The following is a 26530-nucleotide window of genomic DNA, read 5'->3' on the forward strand; positions in this document are numbered from 1 at the left end:
TATGTCACATTTAGACACAATCAATCTAGGGTATTTATCCATAGAAAGTCTATCTAACAAATTGATAACAGAAGATAATTCTAGAAGGAACCGTTCTAACAATCACACAGAACATAAACCATATAGGAAAGTAGCTTTCCAAGAAAAATATAGTGGAACATTTAAATGTCATAATTGTGGATCCAGGGAACACAATAGAAGAGATTGCCCAAAATTCTTAAAAGAAAGATATAGATCAGAATACAGAAACAAATACGATTATAGACAGCCTTCCATAGAAAGGCATAGATATAGGAGCCCACCAAATCACAGAGAGAATAGAGGGGGCAGAGACAATTCAAAGGATAGAAAGTCTGGTTCACTGAATGGATTAAATAAACAAGACAACACTAACACACAACAAAGTGAGAACAATAATTGGCTTATTGATTCTGGAGCAACTAATCACACCACTAATAACAAAAGTATATTGTCTTCATTTGCAGAAGATAAATTTGTAATTAAGGTAGCTAACCAAGAAAAGGTTCAAGTATTAGGTAGAGGAAATGTAACCTTGCCTGGTTTAGGAAAAATAGAGGGGGTATTACTAATACCTGAAATACCTCATAACATATTAAGTGCCATAAAACTAAGCAGAGATTCTGACATTAACATTGTCTTTTCAAAAGGAAAGGCAACTTTGGAAAAGAATAAAATAAATGTAGGCACTGTGGTGACTAAAGGAGGACTGCCTTACCTAATAACAAAAGAAAAATGGTTACATAACATTGATTCAAATATGGAAGATTGTATTGAAATAGATGATGAGAATGTTAGCAACAGTGACAATGATGAATGTAAAATATCTCATGATCACACAGATGCACACAACGATAAGAAGCCAAAGATAGGTAAACCAATTCATGATGAGTGTGCTCACATATTGCATAGGAAGTTAGGACATGCCAGTTTTCCTGTAGTGCAAAAAATGACTGAACACGCAGAAGGTGTTAAAATAAAGAATTGTGAAAATTATCTGGAATGCTCAGTATGTAAATCTACAAAACTAAAAACTAGTCCCAGGCCAAGAAAATCTACCAGATCAACTAACAAAATTTTTGATTTAGTACACATGGACTTAGTTGGTCCATTAACTCCATCAATCACTTATAGGAAACGTTACTTCCTGACAATAGTGGACGATTATAGCCGCTATGGATTTGTTTACACATTAAAACACAAAGATGAAACATTTCAAAAATTTAAAGAATTTTACAAACGCATAGAAACACAACACAACATCAAAATAAAACAAATTATGACAGACAGAGGATGCGAATTCATGTCTAAAGAATTCTCACAATGGTTAAAAGACAAAGGAATGTTACATTACACATCTAGTCCATTTTCTCCGTTCCAAAACGGGATTGTAGAGAGAAAAAATTCCACATTACAAACCATGATTAGATGCACATTGGAAGATGCTGGCTTAAGCAAACAATTCTGGTCAGAAGCCCTACATTATTCAAATTACACACAAAATAGAACATGGTCCAGCATTATAAATAAGACACCATATGAAGTGATGTATAATAGAAAACCAAAATTAGCACACATGCATATATTTGGAGTCACAGCAGACGTACACATACCTAAACAATTAAGAAGAAAGGGAGAAAATGTGTCCAGGAGACTCAGATTTATGGGATATGAGACTGGCACTAAAGGATACAGATTCATTGATAGTAACAACAAATTTATAGTTTCCAGAACAGCTGTGTTCCATGAACAAGCTAACTGGTCTAAATTACATCTTAATGAGATATTCCCAAATAAACATGAAGATACAAAATCTCATGAGAAAGGGACTATAGAAAAACAAAATATCAACAAATATAAAAACAAAACCAAAACTTGGACAAATAGCCAACTCAAAATAAAGACAGATACACTAACAAAAAAGGAAGCAAGATATTTGCATGATAACGATAGTAAACCCGAGAAAATCATTAGAAACACCAGAAATCAAATGCCAAATAAATACAAGGATTATGTAATGCACATGAATGGTGAACCAACAACACCCAATACATACGAGGAAGTGTTAAAACTTCCTCACGAAGAAAAAGAAAAATGGGAATTAGCAATGAAGAAAGAGATGGAAAGTTTACAAGGACTAAATGTATTTACACCTGCATCTGCACCTAAAGATAAGACAATTATTGGTACCAGATGGATATATAAAATTAAGAATTTAGAGGGAGGAAATACTCTATACAAAGCTAGATTGGTTGCACAGGGTTATGCACAGAAATATCCAGAGGACTATACTGACACGTATTCCCCCACTGTAAGAACAGAGAGTGTCAAAACAGCTCTAGTGGTAGCTTCAGCACTCAATCTAGATGTATTCCAATATGACATACAGACTGCGTACCTACACGCAAAATTAGATAAAGAAATATACGTGAGAGCACCTCATAGTCCATACACAAACAGAAATGAGACTTGGTTGTTAAACAAGAGTTTATACGGGCTAAAACAATCTGGTAAACGGTGGTATGATTGTTTAGTAAAAGTACTTAAGACCATGGACTTCAACGCTACCACTGCTGATAATTGTTTCTTTGTCAAGAGGGGTGATGATTACATTGAATTTGTATTGATTTATGTGGATGACATCTTATACATAGGAAAACATAAAGAAAGAAGAGAAACTTTTGTAACTAAACTAAATGAACATTTCTCATTGAAATCTTTAGGCAAGGTAAACAAATACCTTGGTGTCCAAATTAATAAGACAAAAAAGGGATTCAAACTTACCCAGAGAGATAAGATCATAGATCTTTTAAATAAATGCAACTTAAACAATGCCAAACCTTGTGATACCCCTATGCAAACTGACTTTCTAAGGAATTCTGATGAATCTTCTCCCGAGTTCAAGGACAATACATTCTATAGATCAATCATAGGTTCACTCCTTTACATATCTAATTGGACTAGACCGGACATCGCTTTACCACTCAATTTATTATCTAGGCATGTCAGCAAACCAACAATGTACCACTGGGAAGCTGTTAAAAGAATTTTAAGATATTTAAAAAATACACTAGACTTTTGTTTAATGTTAGAACCTAATGATATTAAAGAACCAAAGCTTACGTGTTATGCAGATGCAGATTGGGCTGGAGACACCTCATGCAGAAAAAGCACATCCGGTTATGTATTTCTCTTAAATGACTGTCCAGTTTACTGGTACACTGGTAAACAAGAACTAGTGGCTACTTCAACAACAGAAGCGGAATATGTTTGTTTATCCAAGGCCGCAAATAATCTTGTATGGTTTAATGATTTAATTTCAGATGTCTGGAAAAAACCTGCTCTGCCTTTTGTTATGCATGAAGACAATAAAGCAGCCATTGAAATATCTAGATCTGATGCCATTGGACAAAGATCCAGACATATAGATATAAAATTTAAACATGTGAGACAATTATCTCAGGATGGATTTATTAAAGCAGTGCATTGCGACACTTCAGAACAATTAGCTGATATATTAACGAAACCTTTACCTTCTAAACAGCATAAATACTTAACCTCTAAGTTGTATGTTTTGTATTGTCCTGAATCTGAATGTAACTGGTGTTGTATAACGAATCGGCATTTAGAGGGGGATTTGTCAGATATAAATGCCTTATTCTCCAATGTGTAAATAGTGTACAGACAGGGTATCAGGGGTTAACTTATTCTTCACTTCTTAATGTATTCATAATTCACCACTCCCACATATAGCTCCACCCATTGTATATATAAGGAGCTACCTACACCATTTCCCTTGCTTCTATCTGTGAATATTCAGTGAATATAGAATGCCTAATGTAAATAAAAGAATATATAGTTAAATCTTTAACTCTCGTTGATCTTATTGAGTCTGATCCTGAAAATATTGCAACAAACTATTTGAGTTGCGAACCAATTTCATAATAGATTTAGGAGGATTGAAGGAGATAACGTTGGTATGCAGTTAAAATTATACAGTGAACCAGCTCAAATAAGGTCAGGAATGGAGGAAAGCATCGCTGGAAAGCAACTGATTAAGTTGCGAACCAGCCAAAAAATAAACTCAGGAGGAAGTGGAGGAGAAAATACTGGAGAATAGTTAAGCCAAACTGTGAACCAGTTAAATAAATAGAGGTAGAAGTGGCGGAAAACACTGTTGGGAAATAGCTATTATGAATTAGTTAAATATTAGACTTTAAAATAAAGTATTTTGCGAGTGACAAATTTTAGATGGAAATGTTGATTGACTTAGAAACAACTAAGAGAGGAGGAAAATATTCTTTGTCAAGATTATGGATACTAATTGCCATTTAAAAGAGATACAATATAGACTCGATGTAATCGGTCTTAGAAATGAGGAATATATATGAAATATTGCTTGTTAAAATGACAAAGATTTGGAATGATGTCTATTTGGAAATAATTGTTTAGAATTTAGGGTGACATAGTGGAATGTTCAAAATCTAAATGTTTAGAATAAGATTTCTTTTTCTTTTTTTTCTTTTCTTTTTTTAAAGAGGTAAATGGATAAAATTTGGAACAAAATTGGTTGAGGGAATGTGAGTAATTGTATTTACTTTATACCAGATCAAATCCTTGCTCTAAAAAGATGTATTTTATGTTTCATGTTTTAAAAAATAAAAAAAAACTTTTCAAAAAAAATAAATAAAAATAAAACCTTACTACAAACCTACTATGGCATAAACGTTTAAGTAGTTCAGAGCTCAGTTCATCAGTATTATTTGATGAAAAGCAAGTTAGTAGACTTGTCACATGCTTGTATTTCATGATAATTATTTTTAGCACGGTTGCTAATCCAGCAACTTTCCTACGAGTCTGACCGCAAGATAATTGTGTGTTAAAGGCCGCCGTGAAAGCTTCAATATCCTTTCTAAGTGGGTTTGATAAAAATAAAAAAGATCTAAAGATTTTTAATAAAGTATTGCTTTTAAATATTAACAGAAGGCAGCAAGTGTGATTTATTTGCAAGCTATCATGCTTGCCACTGTCTAATGTAAATCAGGACTATAAATAACTATCTGTGGGCTTCATAGAACAGATGATGCCATCCCTGACCTAGACATATAGAAGTTTTATGCTATGTTGATGATGACTAAATAGTATCTTAATAGAGTTCAAATATTCTACATTGTGTCAGCCTACATTCAAGACTGTTTTTTGCTGGCAGAAATGTTTTTTTTTTTTTTTTAATGAAGAACAAAATGCAGGTACTTTTCATTGCTTTTGGAATGAAAACAAATCAAACCATTACCCAGTAAACAGCAGACCATCATTAGTGGGCTCACATTTTATTTCCCCCTTTGGAGAGCTTTCCCTCCCCCCAAAAAAATTGGGAAAAAGCTAATGGCCGAGGGCCTTTTTGAGAGTTCACTGACTAAAGTATATTCCACCCCCACTATAATATCTATCAGTGTAATTTTTATATTGTTTTTATCCATTGAATTCAATGGCCCGGATTATTGGATAACAGTAGCCACCATTGTATACTTCATACAAACAAAAATTAAGACTAGCAAATTGAGCTCTAAAAATCCAGATGACCAGTAAATGCAATAAAGAGCTACAGTTTTTTGTATCTTTTTGCTACCAGTAAGCATCCATTTCAATTTTTGTAACCCAGATCTGGTAGATTTAGTTCTTATCCTTGAATGAAAAGTATTGATCCATCTGAACAAAGTCTGGAAAGGGTACACTCTTTTCCACGCCTCCTCTTAAAATGCAGCCCTGTAGGAGCTCCATTTCTGCTTTTCCAGTTTTGAAACAAGAGATTAGAGATAAAATAACATGCTGAAAAAAGAGCTTTGCAATTGTTTTTGTACTAGTAGGGAGAATGCGAAGAGGATATTGCATACATATAGAAGATAGCTGCACTGTTGAGGATTATTAAGAGTTCTGCTGTGAATAATATTTTATTTATTAAGAAAATTTATATAGCCACCCATTTCACATAAAAAATATATTCATGTGATAGTCCCAATTTTTTATGTATGTGAGAAATATGCATGCATATCTATGTTACCAAGTTAAGAGCAGACTATATTAGGAACAGTTCATTCCTGGGTTAATTTCTTTCTTAAAAACCTTTCTCACAGACCTTTTAGGCTCTTCCTTCTGGGCCTATATCTCCTGCATCTGGGGCGTGTTTTTTCTGTAGTAAACGTCACTGGACACCAGCTCTTATTTATCAATTGGCAAGCAGATTATGTCTGCCCAGCAAAAGTGTCATGAATGCTTGCTATAGAAAAGTTTAGCTTGAATGGATGAACTGGGGCCAAATTAATATATATCCTTTTAATTGTTTTTTAATGTTTGTATTGTATGTTTTTATCTGGCTGTACACCACCCTGAGTCTTTCGAGAGATGGTGCGGTATATAAATTTGAAATAAAATAAATAAATAAAATAAATAAATGAAGAAAATATAACATCATGTCATTCAAATACTGGTATTTCAAGAGCCGTGGTGGTGCAGTGGTTAGAAGGCAGTAATGCAGGCTAATTCTGCTGACTGCCAGGGGTTCGAACCTGACCGGCTCAAGGTTGACTCAGCCTTCCATCCTCCTAAGATTGGTAAAATGAAGTCCCAGATTGTGTAGGACAATATGCTGTGAACATCTTAGAGAGGCCTGTAAAACACTGTGAAGTGGTATATAAGTCTTATGCTTAGCGCAATTTCCAAATGAATGTATTTTCTTAGATTCAGCATCAATTCAGAGGAAATCTTTTCAAGTTGCAAATGAATCTCCTCTTCCTCCTCCTCAAAAACCCAGATACTGATGTGATCCCTTTTTGATATTACAGACTTGAGTCTCCAACACGCTCTTTAGTGATGGAGGCTCCCAAGGGAGTTTTGATCAATGCTGAGGCTGGCAACCTGGAAGCAACATGCAGGACGGAGCTTAAGCTGCAATCCAAAGATGGTGAGGTACGGAGAAAGTTCAGTACACCTCAGAACTGAGATCAGGACTCTGCTTTTGGTCTGTTGTGAAGGCTGTCTAATTTGCAATGAGTACAGAACAAAGCTTGGTACATTTAGGCAATTTTCAGATTTAAAAATTGGATGATAATTCCATTTAGCACTGGAAATTCTCTTAGCAATTCCATTTAGCATTGCTTTTAAAAAGCAAAATGGATAGCTAATATATTAAAGTTCCTCATCAAGATGCTTCTCCCATACAAAGTGGCAAGTTGATTTATTAGTGTTAAAAGGCTGTGATAATAGCAATGATTATAGGAAACAGATTTATGTAGCTGTAAAAATGAGTAGTACCACTAAATTCCCATTTTGCTTGACAATTTAAAGTGAGTTTTTCTTGACCAGTATAATTACCTCTTATATCATTTATTTTGTGGTGAGCTGGGATTAACTCACTCCTATTGATCTGTAAAGCATGGCAGCATTTTTTTAATGTTGTTAAAACAAACTCTTTAGATCTTTGAAGGTATTTGGGAGTTTGCAATGATAGTCGACAAATTTAATAACTCAGACATTACTCAATAATCAAAGTGTACCAAGCCAATTTCAATATACTTGGAACTACACAATATTTTAATATTCAGTTGTCCTAGTTCAGCTTTTTGTCATGCAACTGTAAACTATTAGCAGCCCATTTTACAGCTAGGGTTTTCTGGTAAGGTCTTCGCAGCCAAGATGCAAACAGTGCTTCAGAAGGTATAAACGCACAAACACAGCACCTACCTGCAATCCCTGGAAACAACTACATCTTTTCCCAAGATTGGAAAAAAGTGCCAAACCATTCCAGATAAAAAACATGTATCTGCTTTAAGATGATGCATTCTGGTGGTATCTTTGTGCTGACGCATTTTATAAAGCATGATTTCAAAAATGGAATCCAAAACACTACATACTCGTAAGGCGTGTCAAATTTTTCAACTTTCAATTTCCAAACAGTAGGGGTGCTCAAAAGTGACAAGCCTTGGGGATTGTAAAGATATTTTTGTTACTTTAATATAATTTAGATGTGCTGGGTATGTAACTATATAAATATCATAACTTCTTAACATTGTATTAGTTTTATTTGAAATGAATGTGCATAGTCCTGATTTTTAGTTATTAAAGATATAGGTAAGGCAGTAACTATGACTAGCAGTTTCTGCAATGAAGGCTGTAAAAGTTTAATGTTGCCCAATAATCAAAGTGTACCAAGCCAAGATAAATTTGTGGTTGCCTGGGTCTACCTCCCATTTTGCTCCATCAGTAACAGATAACCATGGAGGTGGTGTCCTATTCTCCTATCTCTCCTTGGTTTTCCCTGCTGATGATGGTAACAAACACATTCCAAACTTCAGCTCAAGAAAGAAGAACGATTAAGTCATTTCCATCTTTTTAAATAGCCTTTCTCAACCTTTTTATAACCTGGAGGAATATTGAAATAATTTTCAGGTCTCAGGGAAAGGATGAACTCTGTAATGCACAAACTGAAGAGAAACACACAGTCCAAATTCCTAAGCAAAGAAGAAGTCATGAAGCAGAGAAACAGTCCCACACGCCTGTCCAGTCTGAAGGACTGAGTCAAAAGCTGGAAGCCCCTAGCAACAGGGACGGGATTTAACAATTATGACAGATTTAGTCCTTCAATCTGAACAGACAAGTACAACCCATGCCTGGTTGCTGACTCCACCCACAATGGAGAATTAGCAGTGCTGTTTTAAATGAACAAGTCTTTTTTTCTTCTACCTTTCAACTTACTTTCAAATCAGCTTTATTTCACTGTTTTTTTCAGAGAAACTTCCCATATTCCCTCTAACTATTTTTTTCCTCTATAGACTATTTTCTTGCCTTAGGGACCATTTGCCTCACCAGGACCTTCACACATACTGCTTACCTCTGGCTCTAAACCTGGGCAACAGCCTCCAGATCTGAGGTTTCCTAACCCTCATCTCTAGCACATTGACTCTGACAACAGCAGCATAACTTTCTCTTTATCTGTACCTATTAACTAGAGCTTTTCCAAAGGTTTCACATAACAATAGACACAACAGCCCTCTAATCTCTAGTTACACACCCAGACTCTAGCAGACAAACTTAATGCAATCACAATTTTCTGGCAAACTCCAAACAGATTCCATAAAGCTTTTAATTACCATTCAAATAATAATTATTCCTAAACATTATTGCAACTGTCAAGCTGCACTTAATTTGTGAAGTAAACATTGAAAGAGTTCTGACCTAAATGCCTTGGTCCAGAGAGCTGGAAATAGCTATAAATACAGTGGCCAAGAGAGCATCTGAAAATACTCTATACATTTTTAGAATCTCACTGAGCCCTAACACTGAAAATAGATGCAGAAAGTCAGCCTCAATAAAACTCAGTTCAAGGTAAATTCTATCTGCACTTCTCTCTTTGTCTAGATTTCCCCCTTGTCTTACCTTTCCTATGCTTCTCTGTACACATTTTGAAAATGCATTATCAAAGCAGACTCTTTTCAACTGAGAAATGACTGAAAGTAGTGTGTGGCAAATAGAATAGCCTTTAAAAATTAAATATTAAAAGCTAACTTGGATGAACGGCAACTCCAGGGCAATCTAGTTTTAGGAATTTGAATAGTAGGTAATTTTTGCTGTGATTAATTATTCTTAAAGGACATTATATATCAGCACAATCATCTTTTATCCCAGTAACTGCACATTTTGTTGGTCACTTGTAATCTAATCATATTGCATTTTTCTAGCACTGAATATCTGCTTATGGAAAATTTAATTCACATATTTATATATTTCAAACAATGGATTTTCTGTGCGTCATTAAACTATCACAGAAAGAATAATAAAATGATATCAAAGACTACAAATAACAATGTAGAAAGAGCAGAAAACTATGTTGTTTATTATGGCAATTACTAAGGGCTTCTAGCAGTGAAGAATTTTTATACTGTAAACATTGTTCCACTTTCACCATTTATAGGAGAACAATTAATTTAGCTTGTATTTTCATTTAGACTTTCCAAATTAATATGCAGACTAACGCATTGAAATTTGTCCATTCTTACTTAAGACATAGTGCATGAAGAGGCATAATCATGGTCCTGATCATAAGTGCCTCCTCCTAGGATCCCAAATTGGTATAGGTATCTTGGAAGAGTCTTGTCTTCGCACTGCCTGACCATTCAGTGCTGAGGGATTATTTGCATTCAGACTTTCATTTAAAGGCAAATAGTATTGGGGATAGAAACATTTACAGTAGAATGTAGATATAAATGTGAAAATTGTTCATCACGTTTAGCACTGATATAAGCAGACTTATATCTGTAAGACCATGCTATCTAGCCAACATTTATAAGATGCACTATTTGATGTGAACTGTAGATGCTTCTCTATGCTATGGCTTTGTATAGGGCAGGGGTCTGCAACCTTAAGCACTCAAAGAGCCATTTGGACCCGTTTCCCAGAGAAAAGAAAACATCGGGAGCCACAAAACCTGGATGGGCATGGCCAACTCGATGTCACTCACTTCCACCAGTCACATGTCCCCTAGCCATGCCTACCAAGCCGGTCATTATGTCAGAGAACCGGTTGTTAAAAAACACCGGGAACCACAAAACCCTTTTAACATCTTTCTCTCCCTCCCTGCCTCTCTCCCTCCCCCGCTTCTCTCCTTCTCTCTCTGTATCTCTCTATGTCTCTCCCTCTCTCCCTCTTTCTGTACCTCTCTGTCACTGCCCTGGCCACTTCTCCATCCCCCACCATCGTCCTTACCTTCTCAGGCCAGGTGAGGAGTGACTGGAAGGGGAGGGCGAGGGGCGGGGACAGCCAGTGGTGGGATCAAAGCAGAGGGCCCAAAGAGTCGCATGAGGCTCCGGAGCTGCAGGTTGCTGACCCATGGTATAGGGATAGATTCAGTTCAGCAATTTGCAGGAGAGTATGGGATGTACTTACACACACACATTTAAGAATGTCATGTATTATATGTGAAATTATACGGGTAAGTACTTAAATATATATAACTATAGCATAAAATAGTTGGGGTCTATGTTAATATTAGCCTAACTGCCAATTCTTCACTGAATGCATATGTATACTACAGAACAGTTAATTTACATCATGGGTTTTAAATCACGAACCTGACCAAAAGTAAAATTCTTTTTTTTTTTCTCCTTTCTCCTTCATCTTCTCTTCCTTCTCTTTCAGATAAAGTTGGAGGCTTCAAAAATCAAACTACCTAGATTGCCTCAGGGATCCTACTCCCCTTCAGGATCCAATCAAAAAATCTACGAGCTGTGTGTATGTTCCAATGGGAAGCTGTTTTTGTCCCAGGCTGGATCTAGCTCCACCTGCCAGATAAACCCAAGTATCTGCCTTTGAAAGAGACTGTTTGCAGCAGACTTCATGGCAAGACAGTTAAGCTGCCACTTAATTTTGCTAGAACACAGAAAGCCTATCAAAGACTTGTGTGTATGTTTGGGGGGAGGGGGGCGTGTGCGTGCATGTGTGTGTGTGTGTGTGTGTGTGTGTGTGAATATATAAATATATAGATATATATAGATACAAGTATATATAGATATATATATCCTTTCCATAAAATGAGGTTTCAGTACAAGAAATTCCAGGGTGACCCTCTTGGTGTAGCATTTATCATTCCTGCATCAAAATGTAAGAACTATGAGTGAACTGGATGCAGATCTTTTCCAGAGTATTCAGATTGTTGAACGTATGTCTCCATTTGTCAAGGGTTTTCAAGCCTCTCCAAATTTAAAAGCTAGTTCACATATAACATTTAATCTACATAACTAAGAAGAAATTCTATCATGTCACAAGAGGCCGCACCCCATGTTTAATCTGCCGTGTGTAAAGGCACTAGATCTGCAATTGTGGTATCCCCAGCTGTCTAGGAAAGGGAGATAGAGAGGTTACATTTATATGATGCTGAACACAGATTCCTGTTGGTGCTATTGGTTCTTCTGTGGCCATATAGATATCTGTATCTGTGGAGAAAGGGTGTTGTATATAAAGACAACCTAAATGTGAAACCAAAAAGGCAAAGGCAGCCCTCCTCATGAAGGTAAGAAACCAAAAAGGAAGGTAGAATATATCCAAGCTACAAGTAAAGGCTTTCAGTAAACAGAAGAGCAGAACGAGTTTAAAACATATATAAAACAAACCACTCTTGGAGCAGTTTACAGAGTCTGCATATTGCTTCCAACAATCTGGGTCTGCATTTTACCCATCTCAGAAGGATGGAAGACTGAGATAACTTTGAGCCAGTCAGGATCGAACTCCAGGCTGTGAGCAGAGTTAGCCTGCAATGCTGCATTCTAACCACTGGGCCACCATATACCATATAATCAGAAGAGGCTTTAAGAAGGGCCTGGGAATGGTGTCTTGGAAGCAAATCATCTGATCATTACAAACATTCCCTGCAAAAAAAATAGTGATTAAGGAACAATAGTAGCAGCAAAAAGAAAAACCTTTTCAATCATACTGTTAAAACCAAAAACCTAAAATGAATTGCACTTCAGAAAAGGTGATAGGAAGCATGTGGTTTATGATCTGCCCACCACGACTCTGCATCTTCTATTGTGGAAAAGGCACATGATTCATGCAATTGATTCCTTAGCTGATCCCCAAATGCGTTTGTAATAGTCTAGTAAAATAGAACTGGTCTATAACTTCCAAGATTTGGGGGAACACATAAGTTATTGGTTACTCTTCTGACAAGCTTGAAACTTCAAGCCAGTTTTGAGGCTTTCTGATCTAGAGCACACCAAGAACTTCCTAGCAAGTCAGCTGAATTCAGTTTAGATAACATTTTCACTACTGGTTTCAGTAGAGTTTGGATTAAGCTATTTCTAAATATAATTAGGTGCTTCAAGTCATCGGTTAAAAAGACTTGAAGACACCAGTAAAGTGCACTTTTGATGGACAGTAAAATGTAGTTGCAGATTAGATTTGCAGTGCAATCTTAGACATTCTTACTCAGAAGTAAGGTCAAATACGCTCTATGGGGTTTACTTTACATAGTTAGGGGTGCAGCCTTAGTGACTATATTAAGTCTTTAAAGCATTGGCTAACTCGGTGGTTGTTGCAAAGTACTTTTTGAGCTACTTATATGCAAGGGGGTCACCCAGGATAATAATTGTATTGGGACACAACTATATACCATCTCTGTTAAAAGAGGGAGACTTGTGCCTATGCCTTAAGTCAATGCACTCAGCAAGGAGAAGCACATCAATATTTATCTTATTATTAAAACCATTTTATCTGATATTTTAGACTAAATGTTGGAAAGAATGGTGATTGTAATGTTTGGAAGATGAATGCGGACTTATGAGGTAGACTTAACTAAAACTGCCAAGGCTGAGAGGCACTGGTAACCTCAATCTTGTTTTTGTCTGAGTAATGAACATCTAAATTTATACTGAAGGTACAACTTCAAATCATCAGATGTGTTTGTGAATTGTGTTTTTGCTTTTGTTGTTCATTTCATACTGAATAGTGATTCACTGTAAGATTCATTTCATTAAGGAACATTTGTCAGGGTGCCCGTGATGGTAAATGAACTCAGTGCTGCAAAGGAAATAGTCATATTGCAGTGTGACAAGATTTTATCTTTTCCTCGATCATCAATTTTACCAATAAGGAAAGAAACAATTTTATCGAAATGAACTACAGGTGTCTGGGTATTTGCTTCTTTGTTTCTGGAAGGGCTTAACTTTCTGCTAGTTTAGTCTGTATATTAATTTATCTCCCGATATTTAGTTTGGTTGTTAACTAAACTGGCAGTAATGAAGAATGTTTATGGTGAGAGAAAAAATACAATAGCGAAAGTAAGACAAACAAGCCATTCATAACAACCGTCAAATGGTCTTTATAATCTAAGTTTAGGTGCTGAATTTGGTTAGTAATTTAAATTAGGCTCCCCACAAACAAATCCTCATCACATAAACAGGACTCTAAAGTCTATTAATTCAGCCAGAATAGCTATTAATGAACATTGGGTTAGAGAAAGCTGTCTTAAAATTTCCATCCCAAAAGCAACAAAAGCTCTCATTGGAAAAGATGGTTATTTGCTTCCTTTGCTAAAAACTACTAGGCTTTAATATATTGTTCTTTTATCATAAGTAAGAAGGTGTTTTGATATTTGTAAAATTACATATAGTCATAGAAAACATTTCCTCTTTCTTTGCATTTTCCCAATCTAAGTTGTAGTGAGCTTAAATCTTCAAAGTATGATTTGTATGCAATGTATAATTGTACATGAAATCCCAATAATAGTATGACTGTCATTTTTTAACTGCAATGGTGATTGTGCCAACACACCATGCTTTCACAACTAGCTTCCTTAAAGATGGCAGATACTTGCCTGTTTTGCAGGTAAATCTATCAAGTCAGTCATGGGAAAGTTGGATGTCATACTCCAAACTATTCCAATCCACTCTGTTGAAAAGATAGATCAATAAGTTTTTCCTATTGTATTCTATATTGTTTTTTTCCCAAAAGAAATAATATCCAATAACAAAAAAATATATGTTCAAAGTGTTAGGATTCAGTATTAAAATAAGTAATTGGTAATTTTTTAAATATATAGAGCTCAATTATAATTATTTAACTATTTGTATACTCTGATTTTGATCAGTCACAAATACCTTCCATATAAAGTTAAGATTGTACCAACGTGAATGTTTTTAAATAAGGCATTATATATCAACAATTTGGACACATATACAGTATGTTTTATGAATACTTTTAAAAACTGATACCTCTAACAAATGTTTGTTATTTTAATATAACAATAGTTTCCGTTTATATTCTTCTATCTCTCCAATTCTAATTTTAAAAGAGATTTCTACAAGCTTCTGTGGAAAGTAATTGCAAGAAAAAGAAAACTTCTTACTCTAAAGTAAAGTAAGAGGTCCTCAACCCCCAGTCTGTGGATCAGCACAGGCTGCAACAACCCAGGAACCAAGCCATGCAAACAAGCAAAGCCCCATCCCTGGGATGCAGTCAGCACACAAAACTATGCCCCCTCTGGTTCACAGAAAAAACCTCTCTCCAAGGAACTGATCCCTGGTGCCCAAAGGGTTGGGGGCCGCTGCTCTAAAAGGATTGTTGCCTCAAATTTTGGAGTGGTCACCTCAAATTTTATTAGTGATTGCTCCATGAAAAAACTGTCCAGTTTTTCCATGTAATAACTATGGAGTTTGATGAATTCCACAGAAGTCTTGATGGACTGAGTTTACTTTATAGGCTTTATCTAATTATTTCAGCCCAAGAACGGTTGGCATGCTATTTTCACTAGCATTTTTGTCCATTTTTCTCTCAATGATCACTAGTATTCAATTTTTGTTGCCAAGAAGAAGAAATATGGACTTCCACTGAAGTCAAGCTAAGAAGAATATGCTGAAATGCTAGCTATGGGTATCCAAAGGGTTTTCTCATTAAGGATTTAGTATCAGAAACCTTATTCTCCAATTCACATTAGTTAAATGTAGATGATTTCAAGCAGTTATATTAGTTATTCGTTTTACATTACAGCTATTTCTTTTTGAAGTACTTAACAGTTCTCCTTGTTATATTTAGTATACCTCAACCAACCATAAACTCCATGGTTAAGAAGACAGGCCTGCAGTACTTTCAGCACACTTTAAAATAAGTTTACATCTGAGAAGTATGGTAGACATGGTTAGTATCAATGGTCTGTACAGAAGTAACCTAATTCTATTAACTGGGAACAGTTTGCATTATTCTCTGGTTTGGTTTGATTCAACGATCATTGTAATTTTTAAGTCAAAATGAAAAGTTATCATTTAGAAAATGGTCACAATGAAAAAACATTCTTAAAAACAGTTACAACACTATATAGATAATGGTTGTTTATAATTAAAACAACTCATGTTCTGATGAGAAATTGGCACAATGAAATAATTTGCTATCAGAAGCTCCCAAAACATCAAGCATACAAAAATTGCATACAGATGCAGTTGCTAGTGATCATGTTGTTAGGTGTGATATAGTCATTTTTTATCTCATATAACATGTCAATTAGCTATAAAATCATGGGACAACTTCTCTTACAATAGTATATCTATACCTAGTTAAGCATACATAATCTACAGGGACTGGATACATGTAACCTACGTAAAATAGTGTTGAGATGAGATACAGTATGATAGCAGTTCAGAGGAGAATGTGGACTTGTTCTATGCCATCCCAGAGGGCAGGACCAGTACCAGTGGACTGAGACTATAAGAGAAAAGATTCAGTTTAATAATGACGAGGACTTTCCAGATAGTAACAGGCTGTCAACCAATGCAATAGATTTACCACATTGAAGTGGTAAATTTCCCTTTGCCTGGAGCTTTCAAAAAAGAATGTATAGTCACTGTTTAAAATGTTTTAACAGGTCCTGTAACAAGCATGATGGTTTTGCCCTGCATGATATTTGAGATCCCTACTAATTTGATGGTTACAAAGCAGGGATCAATACCACCCAAGGGTACCCCCAGTAAAGGATGCCAACTTGGGTCCTTTCCTTCCACAACCACATTTTAAAGCATTTTTATTTATTTATTTTTTAAAGTAACAAATAAAAATGGAGAAAAATCATGAGACAGCCAACTCTTCCAACATGTGTTCAACACAGTGCTGCTCACCACCTGGGAAAGTTTTCAATTCTTGCCTAGAGTTTAAAAAACCATGCATTCTCACGCACAAACCTTGGCTCCATATATAATTATTATTTCCTATTATTGTTTATTATAGTATTATTGTTTCTGTTTGATTAATTCCAATGTTATAAATGAGCACTAATCAAAATTAAGCAAGAGGTTCTTAAGCAACATAGTTCCACTTGTTCTTTAATGTTGAGGCTTCCCTAGTAGTAGAATGTAAAGTCTCTTGATGTGTTAGGAAGTCATTTTCTGGCACACAAATACACATAAAATACGGGGAACAGTTGTGAGCCTTTTAGGCCCATAATGTCTTTCTTCAAGCCTTGGTTGCTTTCTAGAAATGCACACAACTTGAAGGTTGCTCAGTATTTATTAAAGTCTTGTGGGTCTTTGTGCTAATTACATAAAAAGCTAGAAAAGCTAGAAAACAGAATGGCAAATCAACTTTAGACTTACCTGTGGTTGAATATTTTTACACAATACCTTAATAGTTTCTACTTCCATTCTTGAACAGCCCATAACAAAATCTATTTGGAATTTAAATCCATGGTTTTTTTATTCTACTTTATGCAACAAATTGGAACAATTTACTCTGTCTTACATTACAGGTGATCAAAAGATAGCTATCACGTCTTCTCTTCTGCGGGCTAAAAATACCAAATCATTCCTCATCTTAGTCATTTTTCCTTTTGTTTAAATCTGCTCTTCCTCCCAGCTCAGATCTTTTTCACATACGCTGCAGTGAAAGTTTATCATTTTAAAACTAGTTGCAAAAGCTGTAGCTTGTATTTCTAATTACTGTGGACTTTATTAAATAACATACATAGATTTAAGGTGACTTTGAAATATTTCTCAATGTGGAAGAAACTGAATGTTGTCAGCAAGCTGATAAAGTATATGTAAACCTCCAAAACCTCCAAAAAGTTGCCATTTATAGAAAATAACTAAATGCATTGAAAAGGCAGAGACAAGTAATAATCAATCCGAAAGGACAGATTTAGGCTATATTCCTAAATCTCTTTACCTGTTGTCAAACTCACTAAAAAAAAAGGAATTTAGATCTAGGTAGTTATTTATTAAGACTGCAGTGTTAAACATATATCTCTACTTAAACTTGGGGATTGGGGATATTTTTTTAGCAACCTATGTCCCTTGTTCAGATACTCTGCAGTTTGAAAATAAACGTCAGACAAATGCAAGCATTTTGATGTTCATTCCAAAGGCAGAAACAATTACCAAGAATACCATTCATTTTTTTTTTTTAATTTGATTTATATGCCGCCCTTCTCCGGAGACTCAGGGCGGCTTACAATGCGTTAAGCAATAGCCTTCATTCTTTTGTATATTTTATACAAAGTCAGCTTATTGCCCCCACAAACTGGATCCTCATTCATACTGGAGAAAGTGTTACTTGATATCCCCATATAGCTGCTTCCCCCCCCCCTCTCCCCACAACAGAAAAGAAAGGCTGTAGTACATCCATGGATATCTCCAATTCTGTAATGGAATGCTGTGGGAGAATAAATTATGCTGCAGAGGTCAAAGGCACTATCAAACAACACTTTCTCCAGTATGAATGGTATTAATGGTAATTGTCTCTGCTTTGGAATGGACATCAAGATACTTGCATTTGTTTTAAGTTTTTTTCAAACTGCAGATATCTGGACAAGGGCCATAGGTTGCTAAAAAAAAAAAAATCCGTGAAGTGAAAAGAAAAACAATTTGCTCATTTACATTATTATGTTCATCTAATTACAATTCCTGTTTGATTCATAATGCAATTATGTAGAAGTGCTTACAGGTAGCAGCATCTGGCTGATCTTGTCTGACTCTCACACATATTTGGTTAGTATATGGCTGGGGAATCCCAGGGTTGTATTCTAGATAAGGATATTGATTTTTTTTTTTTCTGGAAGAAGGGCAGTAGCAAATTAGTGACATACTTTTGCCAAGAAGCCTTGATGCATGTGACTATGAAGTCATCAAGAGTTAATCCTGCCTTGAATAAGATATATTTTATAAGTCATCCCAGGGGTGTCAAACTTGCAACAACATGTTGTCATCACGTGAGGCATCGCAACTTTTTCCCCCTTTACTAAAATGGGAGTGGGCATGGCCAGTGCATGACGCATCCGCCCACGGGCCGCAAGTTTGACACCCCTGAGTTAGCCAAATCAAAGTACTTCCACACCCCTGACATTTCTTTTCCCAAATCTCTCAAAACAGTTGGGAAATGTCCTAATATCATATGTTAATTCAGAAATGCTGGAAATAAGCATTACTGTTCCAAAAGAAGCTGCCACAAGTCCTGCAGGAACAAATTTAACTTATTCCATCAAAAAGGAAATAAATTTATAAATGAAGCAGCCTGTACTTTGCAAGTGGCTCATCTTTTGCCAGCACACACCTTATAGAAGCTGCTAGAAGGAGATATGAGCCAAGAATTCCTTCTAATCTCATAGCACCCCTTTTTGTCCTGTAACTTCTGATGTAACCCTCAATATTTTCTCAGGAGTGATTTTCAATCTGCTAGAGGAAATTAGGAAGCTGTGGGTTACAGAAGGGAAGAATAGCATAGCAGAATATCTCACTGGGCTAATGGAAGACTGCCAGCAGGACGTCGGTATTCCTGTAAAGAAATTCAATTGATTAGGCAGGCAGATAATCTAATAGATTTTGTGGGAATATTTTCATCTTTCTGCTTCCTCACTAGTATATTTTTAGCAACATCAGACTACTAGTTCAAAGGCAAGATGAGGTAATGTTGAGAATAGTGGGTTGTTGATAATTTTATCAAATTTAGTTTGCTTTCTTACTGTTGTTTCACTGTGCTAAAGGAAAATCTAAAATAGATGCCCCGTGGTTGAATCTGCTTCATTTTTTCTGCCAGATGTTATAGGTGACAGAAGAAAAGATTTGGATTTTTTATATTTGCAGTGTGGCTACACTACCAAATACTTGAAATAAAGTTGGGCTGCTTTAGGAAAAATCCACCCAATTCCTTTGTTTTTTTAATCACACCGAAGCCCTTCAAAAAGTTTCTTTATAGTGAATTGTAATAAGTTTGCTGACTACAATGTGTCAGATCCTTTTTTATATTGTGACAGAATTTTTTTTCTGTATTCATGTTTGTGTCTTCTTCCATTTTCTTATTCATAATCATGGATAAGACACACACACAAAACCAGGTTTCTGCTGGTAAATGCATTACTGCTTTCTAAAGCAGTGTTATTCCTATAAGCTTTTACAATTTTTCTCTAGCAAAGCAGCATCTGTAAGCAGTTTTCAATCTGAAAACAACAATGATGCATATCATAAATAATTGTGTAGGACTTTTTTCATACCAGTCCACTGGTTTAAAAAGGGAGCACTGTGTTGTCTCCTATCGTTTATACTCAGAACTTTCAGTTTAAGACTTCTTTGGTTCATTTTCTTGTATGCTGATAATAAAATTAGTGTTTGTTGAGTTTTTGAGAGTAGATCCTTTATTCTGGACTGAGTTTCCAGGCAGCTGAACTTGATAATTATAGTTACCCATATTGATATAATAAATAATTGATGCTTAATGAGTTAGCTATTAATGATATACCCAATTTTACTCATAGACCCAAATACATTACCCCAAACAGTATTTTTTGCTTTGTAGTTTTTTTCCAGCCATACTACACCCATCAAGCTAATATCAACATCAATGCAGCATCAAGTTATTTATATGAACAGTGATAGGTGTTAATGCAGTCTGAAGTCAAAGGGCAAAAAAGTGAGTCTTGAGCAAAGAAATGATCCTATTCTTAGACAAATTTAATACAATCCTTGTAAAAATTTAATATAATCCTGTGTAAAACATAAGTTACTTTCTGCAACTGGAATCTAAATTGTAGCTATGGAACATGATACAGAGTTTACGAGCACCATTTTTAGAACAGAGAAAATATGATAATGTAGTTATAAAAACCTTTACAACATTGCGTACTATTCTATACGTTATTGTGAACAAAATGGAATGATTTCCACTTCCTCCTGTTCTTCTGTGTAACTGCAGCAAGAAGGCATGCATGCCTTGAAGGCTTTACAGTAGCCCCCAAGCCCAACTATCGTGCTCCAAACACAGGAAAGCTATAATGTAAATTTTAAAATAATATTCATGCAGCTCACCCCAAAATATCCTGGCTCTATCCATGTAGAAGGCTCACTTTATTTTGTATTAATCCTACCATCTAAAAGCCTCCCCCCTCCCATAAAATCTGAAATCAGCCTTCTAGCTACCCTAAGGTTGCCTGACCCTGATCTAAAGCATAACTTGCTGACAAACTGTCAATCTCAAAAATTATGATCAGCTCCTCTAACATTTTATTTTTCACCTCTGAATATTCATTAAGATCATTATGTCAACTACTAATCGGTTACATGTATGGAAGGGAATCTGCTTTTAATGGACCATCAACATTGAGAAAGCTAACGTTTGCTCCTGCCCTGTTTTTCCAACCATTCTGCAGCAATGATGCAGGAACATGGGCATGATAGTCAGCCCCCTGCTGGTATAAAATAAATTAGGTGCCAAAATGTAAACCAACAAGCCAGCAGGAGATAAAGTTCAATTACTTCCTCGCTCACTTGCTCCCGCATAGCACCACTGCTGTAATCAAAATTTAAATTTAAATGCCCCCAGCTGCTACTGAGTGAGAAAAATGATTCCATCCCAGATATTCTGTCATATCTATTTCAGTTCTTAGATTTGATAACTATCCGCTTTCTTATTGAGACAAAGAATAGATAAAAGCCCATCACAGTTTCTGAACATCTTTAATTCACCAGTAAACCACCAAACTGCAATGTGGCTGTGGCTGGTCACAAAAGGTGACATTTTGCTGTTGTTTACTTTTTTAGCAAACAAATAGGATTTGTCTGGTGTCCAGAATCAGTCTTGTAAATAACAATGATGGTGAAGTCTGGCCCTTTGCTTTTCATCGTCATAATTTCAAGGAAGGGAGGGACGGAGGAAGGACTGAGCTGGTGAGCACCAAGGCAGGCATCCAAAGGCACATTGGTATTTAGATTTCAGATTTAGCACAAGCCAACATCAAGCAAAAATGTGCTCATTTTTCATTGCAATAAATGAGCTAAACCTGTATTGAACCATCTGTAGCTCTTTATCTTAAATGCTAAAATATAACTATAATAGCAATAGCACTTAGATTTATATTCTGCTTCACAGTGCTTTACAGCCCTCTCTAAGTGGTTTACAGAGTCAGCATATTGCCCCCAACAATCTGGGTCCTCATTTTAACGACCCTTGGAAGGATGGAAGGCGGAGTCAACCTTGAGCCAGTGAGATTTGAACTACCGAAGTCCTAAAATCCAGTTGGCAGTCAGCAGAATTAGCCTGAAATACTGCATTCTAACAACTGCGCCACCACGGCTCTAAATGCTCCAGTTCATTCTTAAAGAAACAAGGATGATTCTCTGCTGCCCTTTCTGTTGGCAAACGGTCCTTAAAGAAAATCTAATTCCATATACTCACTAATATTCAGCCTGGTATTTTTCAGTTCCAGTCAGGTTTATTCTTGTTTTGTAATTCATTGCCATCCACGACGAAGATTATTAAAGAGGAATTGGTAGATAGAAAGTAAGCAGGAAGTAAAGAATCAAGTTGAGCTCTTTAGTGCTTCAAAGCAAATGTAGACATATAGAGAGACAGGCTGCTGACTGACTGCTGAACATCCCTGTAAGACCTGTTGGTGCCTTTGTCAAGGCCTTTTAATGAGCAGAACATTGAATCATGCTACTATGGTATTGATTTGTCCATCACTGTGGGAAACAGCTAAGTAGCTTATAGCACAACAATAGCTGCATTAGAATGACGGTGGGAAGGGGAGAGAATATAAGGATTGTGTTATGCGTTATATGGAATCCTCTCTTATTTGCACGGCTTTTCATTTGTGTTCCTTACATCCACTATAATTGTGTTTAGCAGCATGTCATGTATTCCCATTGGCATATCATTTCTATTTAAATTAAAGATTTAAAACCCTACTTGGGTTTTTTTTCCTCCTTTAGTAATACTACTTTTCATAAATTCATGTGACTAATAATCTAAAATATTATAAACTCCTTAAGATTATATCGTACACATTTCATTTCAAAAAGTTGCCCTCAACCTTCTCCATTATGATTCCTTATGGTTTCATCTTTATAATCCTCAATTTTGAGTTGAGGTTTTAGGATTTAAAACTGATCTGATGTTCAGCTTAATTTGAGTGAAAGGACAAATTGTTCACCATTAGCTACATAACATTATTTCAGATTTTGTTTTGCTTCAACTTTTCACGTCCAGTAGAAATTTCCCATTGGTTAACGTGAATCATTCATTTAGAATTGACTTTTCATTCACAATTTTGCACTGATAGCATGCATATGCAAACTAATATGATGGGAGAGGCTCAAATGTTATTTTAAAATGACATCGGAAATACTTTCAGATTCTTGGTTTAAGTCCTTAAATCAGAACTGATTCACACATTAACAAAAAACTTTGCTGAATCAAACCAAAGATACATCTAGTGTAGCATTCTGTTTCCAATATTAACCAGACCCTGTGTTGTGTTCTAGAAACTTTACCAGGTGTGAAAGCACTCAGAGACTGCTAGCCCATAGTTGTACTTTGAGTTTTGTGACCTGTGGACAAAGGGATGTAGCGTTAAACTGAGATGTGTTTGTTTTTAACTGTTTAAAAATAAATCGAATCCAGATTTAGTCATGCTTGGAGTAGACTCAATGAAATCACCAAACCCACTGATTCAGTTGAAATCAATGGAATTTAAATGAACCTACACTTACTTTCCTCTTTGATTTAGTTGTTTTGTTTTAAGCATGATTAAGCATCTTATTATTAGCTCAGATTGATTTATAGAGTTCACAGTACACAATCCTATTGGAAGAGGTAAGTTACTTAACAGATTGATTGGGGGTTGCAGATCAGTCATTTTCCTGATCATAAATTACCCCTTATTTTATAGCTTGCCTTGTCTGGATAGCAGTGCTTAATGTATCACATAATACTAGTGTTAAGAACAACTAAAACATTGTGTATTGAGCACTGAGAGCAGAATACATTCTCCACTGGTTTAAGCAACGAAACTTAAAGCTGTCAAAATCTTAGCTGTTTATGAATGTAGCATTAAAACACCATCCATATGCCATCAGAGTTTTCCATCTGTTACAGTAAAATGCATTGTCTGACATCAAGGCCTTTATCATGTAAACCCAACAATTTTATATCATGTTTTGTTCATGGAGATGTTCACATTTTGTTTGGATTCTTATTTTTTATTCTTAATTTATGTATGTGTGTGATTGTGTGAGAAAAAAAAAGCTTTTTTATCAAATAACATCAATCCTTGCACACTCTATGCAAAATTTTGTAAGCATTGCAATAATGCTATGATTACACAAGGAACTATTTTAACTTTATTACACTTTCTGTATAAAAGATTTGTATTTAAAATTGTTTCAACCTGCAATCTTGTAAAATATATTAATAAAATAATGATTATTAAGAAAGAAAATGCGGCTCCATTTTTAATCATAATAAAAACAAATTAACATCAATATGTGATTATGGGATATGATATTTTCTCAGCTGCTGTGTATTTTAATTTTTGTATTGTTGCAATTGTTTTTACTTTATTTGAATTATGTTTGCTGCCCAGAATCAATGTTGAGATGAGCAGCCATACGAATTGAATAAATAAATACATAAATAAATAAATATATAAAATATTTTATGAAGAAGACTTGCTATAAATGGTCAATCTTTTCAAAAACATTTATCCTAATCCAGAAGTTTGCCACGTCCATAAATGTACCAACATATTTGGGAAGGTATAAATCACTTCAATGTTTCAAAAACACTCTATGCATAGGAGCAACTATGGAGAGGTAAGCTAGCAAGTGAGTCTCTATGCATTCTTAAAGTTTCTATCTGTAAGATAAATTACTTATATATTAAAATAGTGAACAAGCTCAATTCAATCCATTTTTTTTACTGCTTTGGATCTATGAATCTATCTAATGAAATTTTACATTACATCCTACAGCTTTTTAATTTCTTTAAAAAATATATTAATTGGCAATGGCTATGCTACAGGATTTCTTCCCAACGTCAATTCTAGAGTCCGAGCAGAGCTCTGTTATGTTCTACAGATAAATTATAAGGATAGTCAGATGTTGTAGTCCATATGTCAGGAAAGAACAGCTAGACTTCTTTTTCAATTAAATGATCAGTTAGGAATTTCCATTTCAGTCAAGACTTGGGCATCAAAACAGTAAGCTAATAGTTCAAATACCAAGGCAATGCAGTTTTTCTGCCAAAAAGAAAGCTGTTGTGCTTTCTGAAATATTTCCTGTAGAAATGCTACACTGACAAACTCCAGCTGAGTTATAACTTTTCTGAAAATTATTGCATATGCTACTCTAATTCCCATTACAATAGACCTAAACACATAATGAAGCAGTGTTATACTGTCTATCCCACTGTATTTTAACTGAGAACATGATTACATATGATGTATATAATATTTTTTTATTATTTAAACTTTTATGCTGCCTTAATCCCAGCAATTCTGGGCAGTTTATACATTTATATATATCACTATATGTAAAGTATAAAATTTTAAGTAAATAAAACAGAACCTTAACATTGCTCCCAAATCAGAAGGCACAAGGGTGCGTAGGGCTGTAATTTTTTTACCTTGAATTCAGAAATGAATAGTAAACTGCCTACTGATCATTAACCATTTAATCAATTTCGCACCTGACATTTCAGGAGGTGACCTCCCAATGCATACCTGTCAGAGTTTGTTGCAGAAATCAAACATCCAGAAAGCACACACAGGGAGACCGATGCAGCAGGATTCATTAACTTCTTTATATACATAATAACAGATGAAGATAAATGTACAATACTAATAGCTGATTCTTCCAACGTGGCAGTTACAATAAAACACAAGCAGAGTACAGCAGACAGACTAAGTTGCAGCTTCAGAGCTCAGAGTTTACCACAGATTAGCTTCAATTCTCAGTTCAGAGCAGGCAATCCCAGACTTGTTTAGTTCTCAGCACAGAATCAGACTCAGACCTTAAAGCTGCAGGGCTAAGCCACACCCAGACTTCTTACTTAAGTTTCTGTTTCTAAACAGTCCCCATTGACTGACCTGTTACCATGTCTATCCAAAGTTCCCATTGGCTGACTTAGTTGCTATGCCTATTCATTGGCTGATCTATTCCAGTTTATGAATATTCATACTCTGACAATACCTATTGAAATTATACCACTCCATGTCTGTAGCATAAAACCCAAAGTTCTTTGTTACTACGGTAGTTGAGCAGCTCTGTATTCCCTGAGTCCAAATCATTAAAAATATAATGCACAAAAGAATTTTTATTGCGAACTGACCCAAGCTGGGGCTAACTAGCAACTTTGAACAAACAGGTTTCTCAAATTTAAAATGTTAATTTGTTATATAAAAGTGCTGGATTTCCCAACACAGTAGAGTTGGGAAAGATTAAAGTGACAATGATGTAATATCCAGGCTAGGGGTTGGAGAGAATTGCAGGTGGGCCCTCTTATTCTTGCTGATCGAGTCTTTGTATTCTTCAGTATGGATTTTGACAGATTCAGCTGCTGAAAAAGGCTTTTTTCCCTCCTTAATTCCTTCCCCACTTCATTAATTAAAATGTGAGTTTGGAAACCAAACATGAGAACAAAAACTGAATAGCAAGTTGAATGTTTGTTACACATTAAAATACAAGGAAGCTCTGTTTTCCTTCTCTTCAACGAAGAA

General features: G+C 35.5%; 1 protein-coding gene across 3 annotated transcripts in view; it reads left to right on the forward strand.

The window, feature by feature from the left end:
* The window catches only part of SGCD (sarcoglycan delta), a 452437-nt gene extending 427958 nt beyond the window's left edge, over positions 1-24479 (forward strand). For all 3 annotated transcript variants that reach the window (XM_087887533.1, XM_060688502.2, XM_034401701.3), the window contains 2 exons: positions 6861-6984; positions 11209-24479. In XM_087887533.1, the coding sequence (XP_087743659.1) occupies positions 6861-6984; positions 11209-11382 (298 nt within the window). In that variant the 3' untranslated portion in view covers positions 11383-24479. The remainder of the gene's footprint in view (positions 1-6860; positions 6985-11208) is intronic.
* The last annotated feature ends 2051 nt before the right edge of the window (positions 24480-26530 follow it).

Source organism: Pantherophis guttatus, chromosome 2 (genome assembly GCF_059756535.1).
Source record: "Pantherophis guttatus breed Tessera chromosome 2, ASM5975653v1, whole genome shotgun sequence".
Classification (NCBI taxonomy): domain Eukaryota; kingdom Metazoa; phylum Chordata; class Lepidosauria; order Squamata; family Colubridae; genus Pantherophis; species Pantherophis guttatus.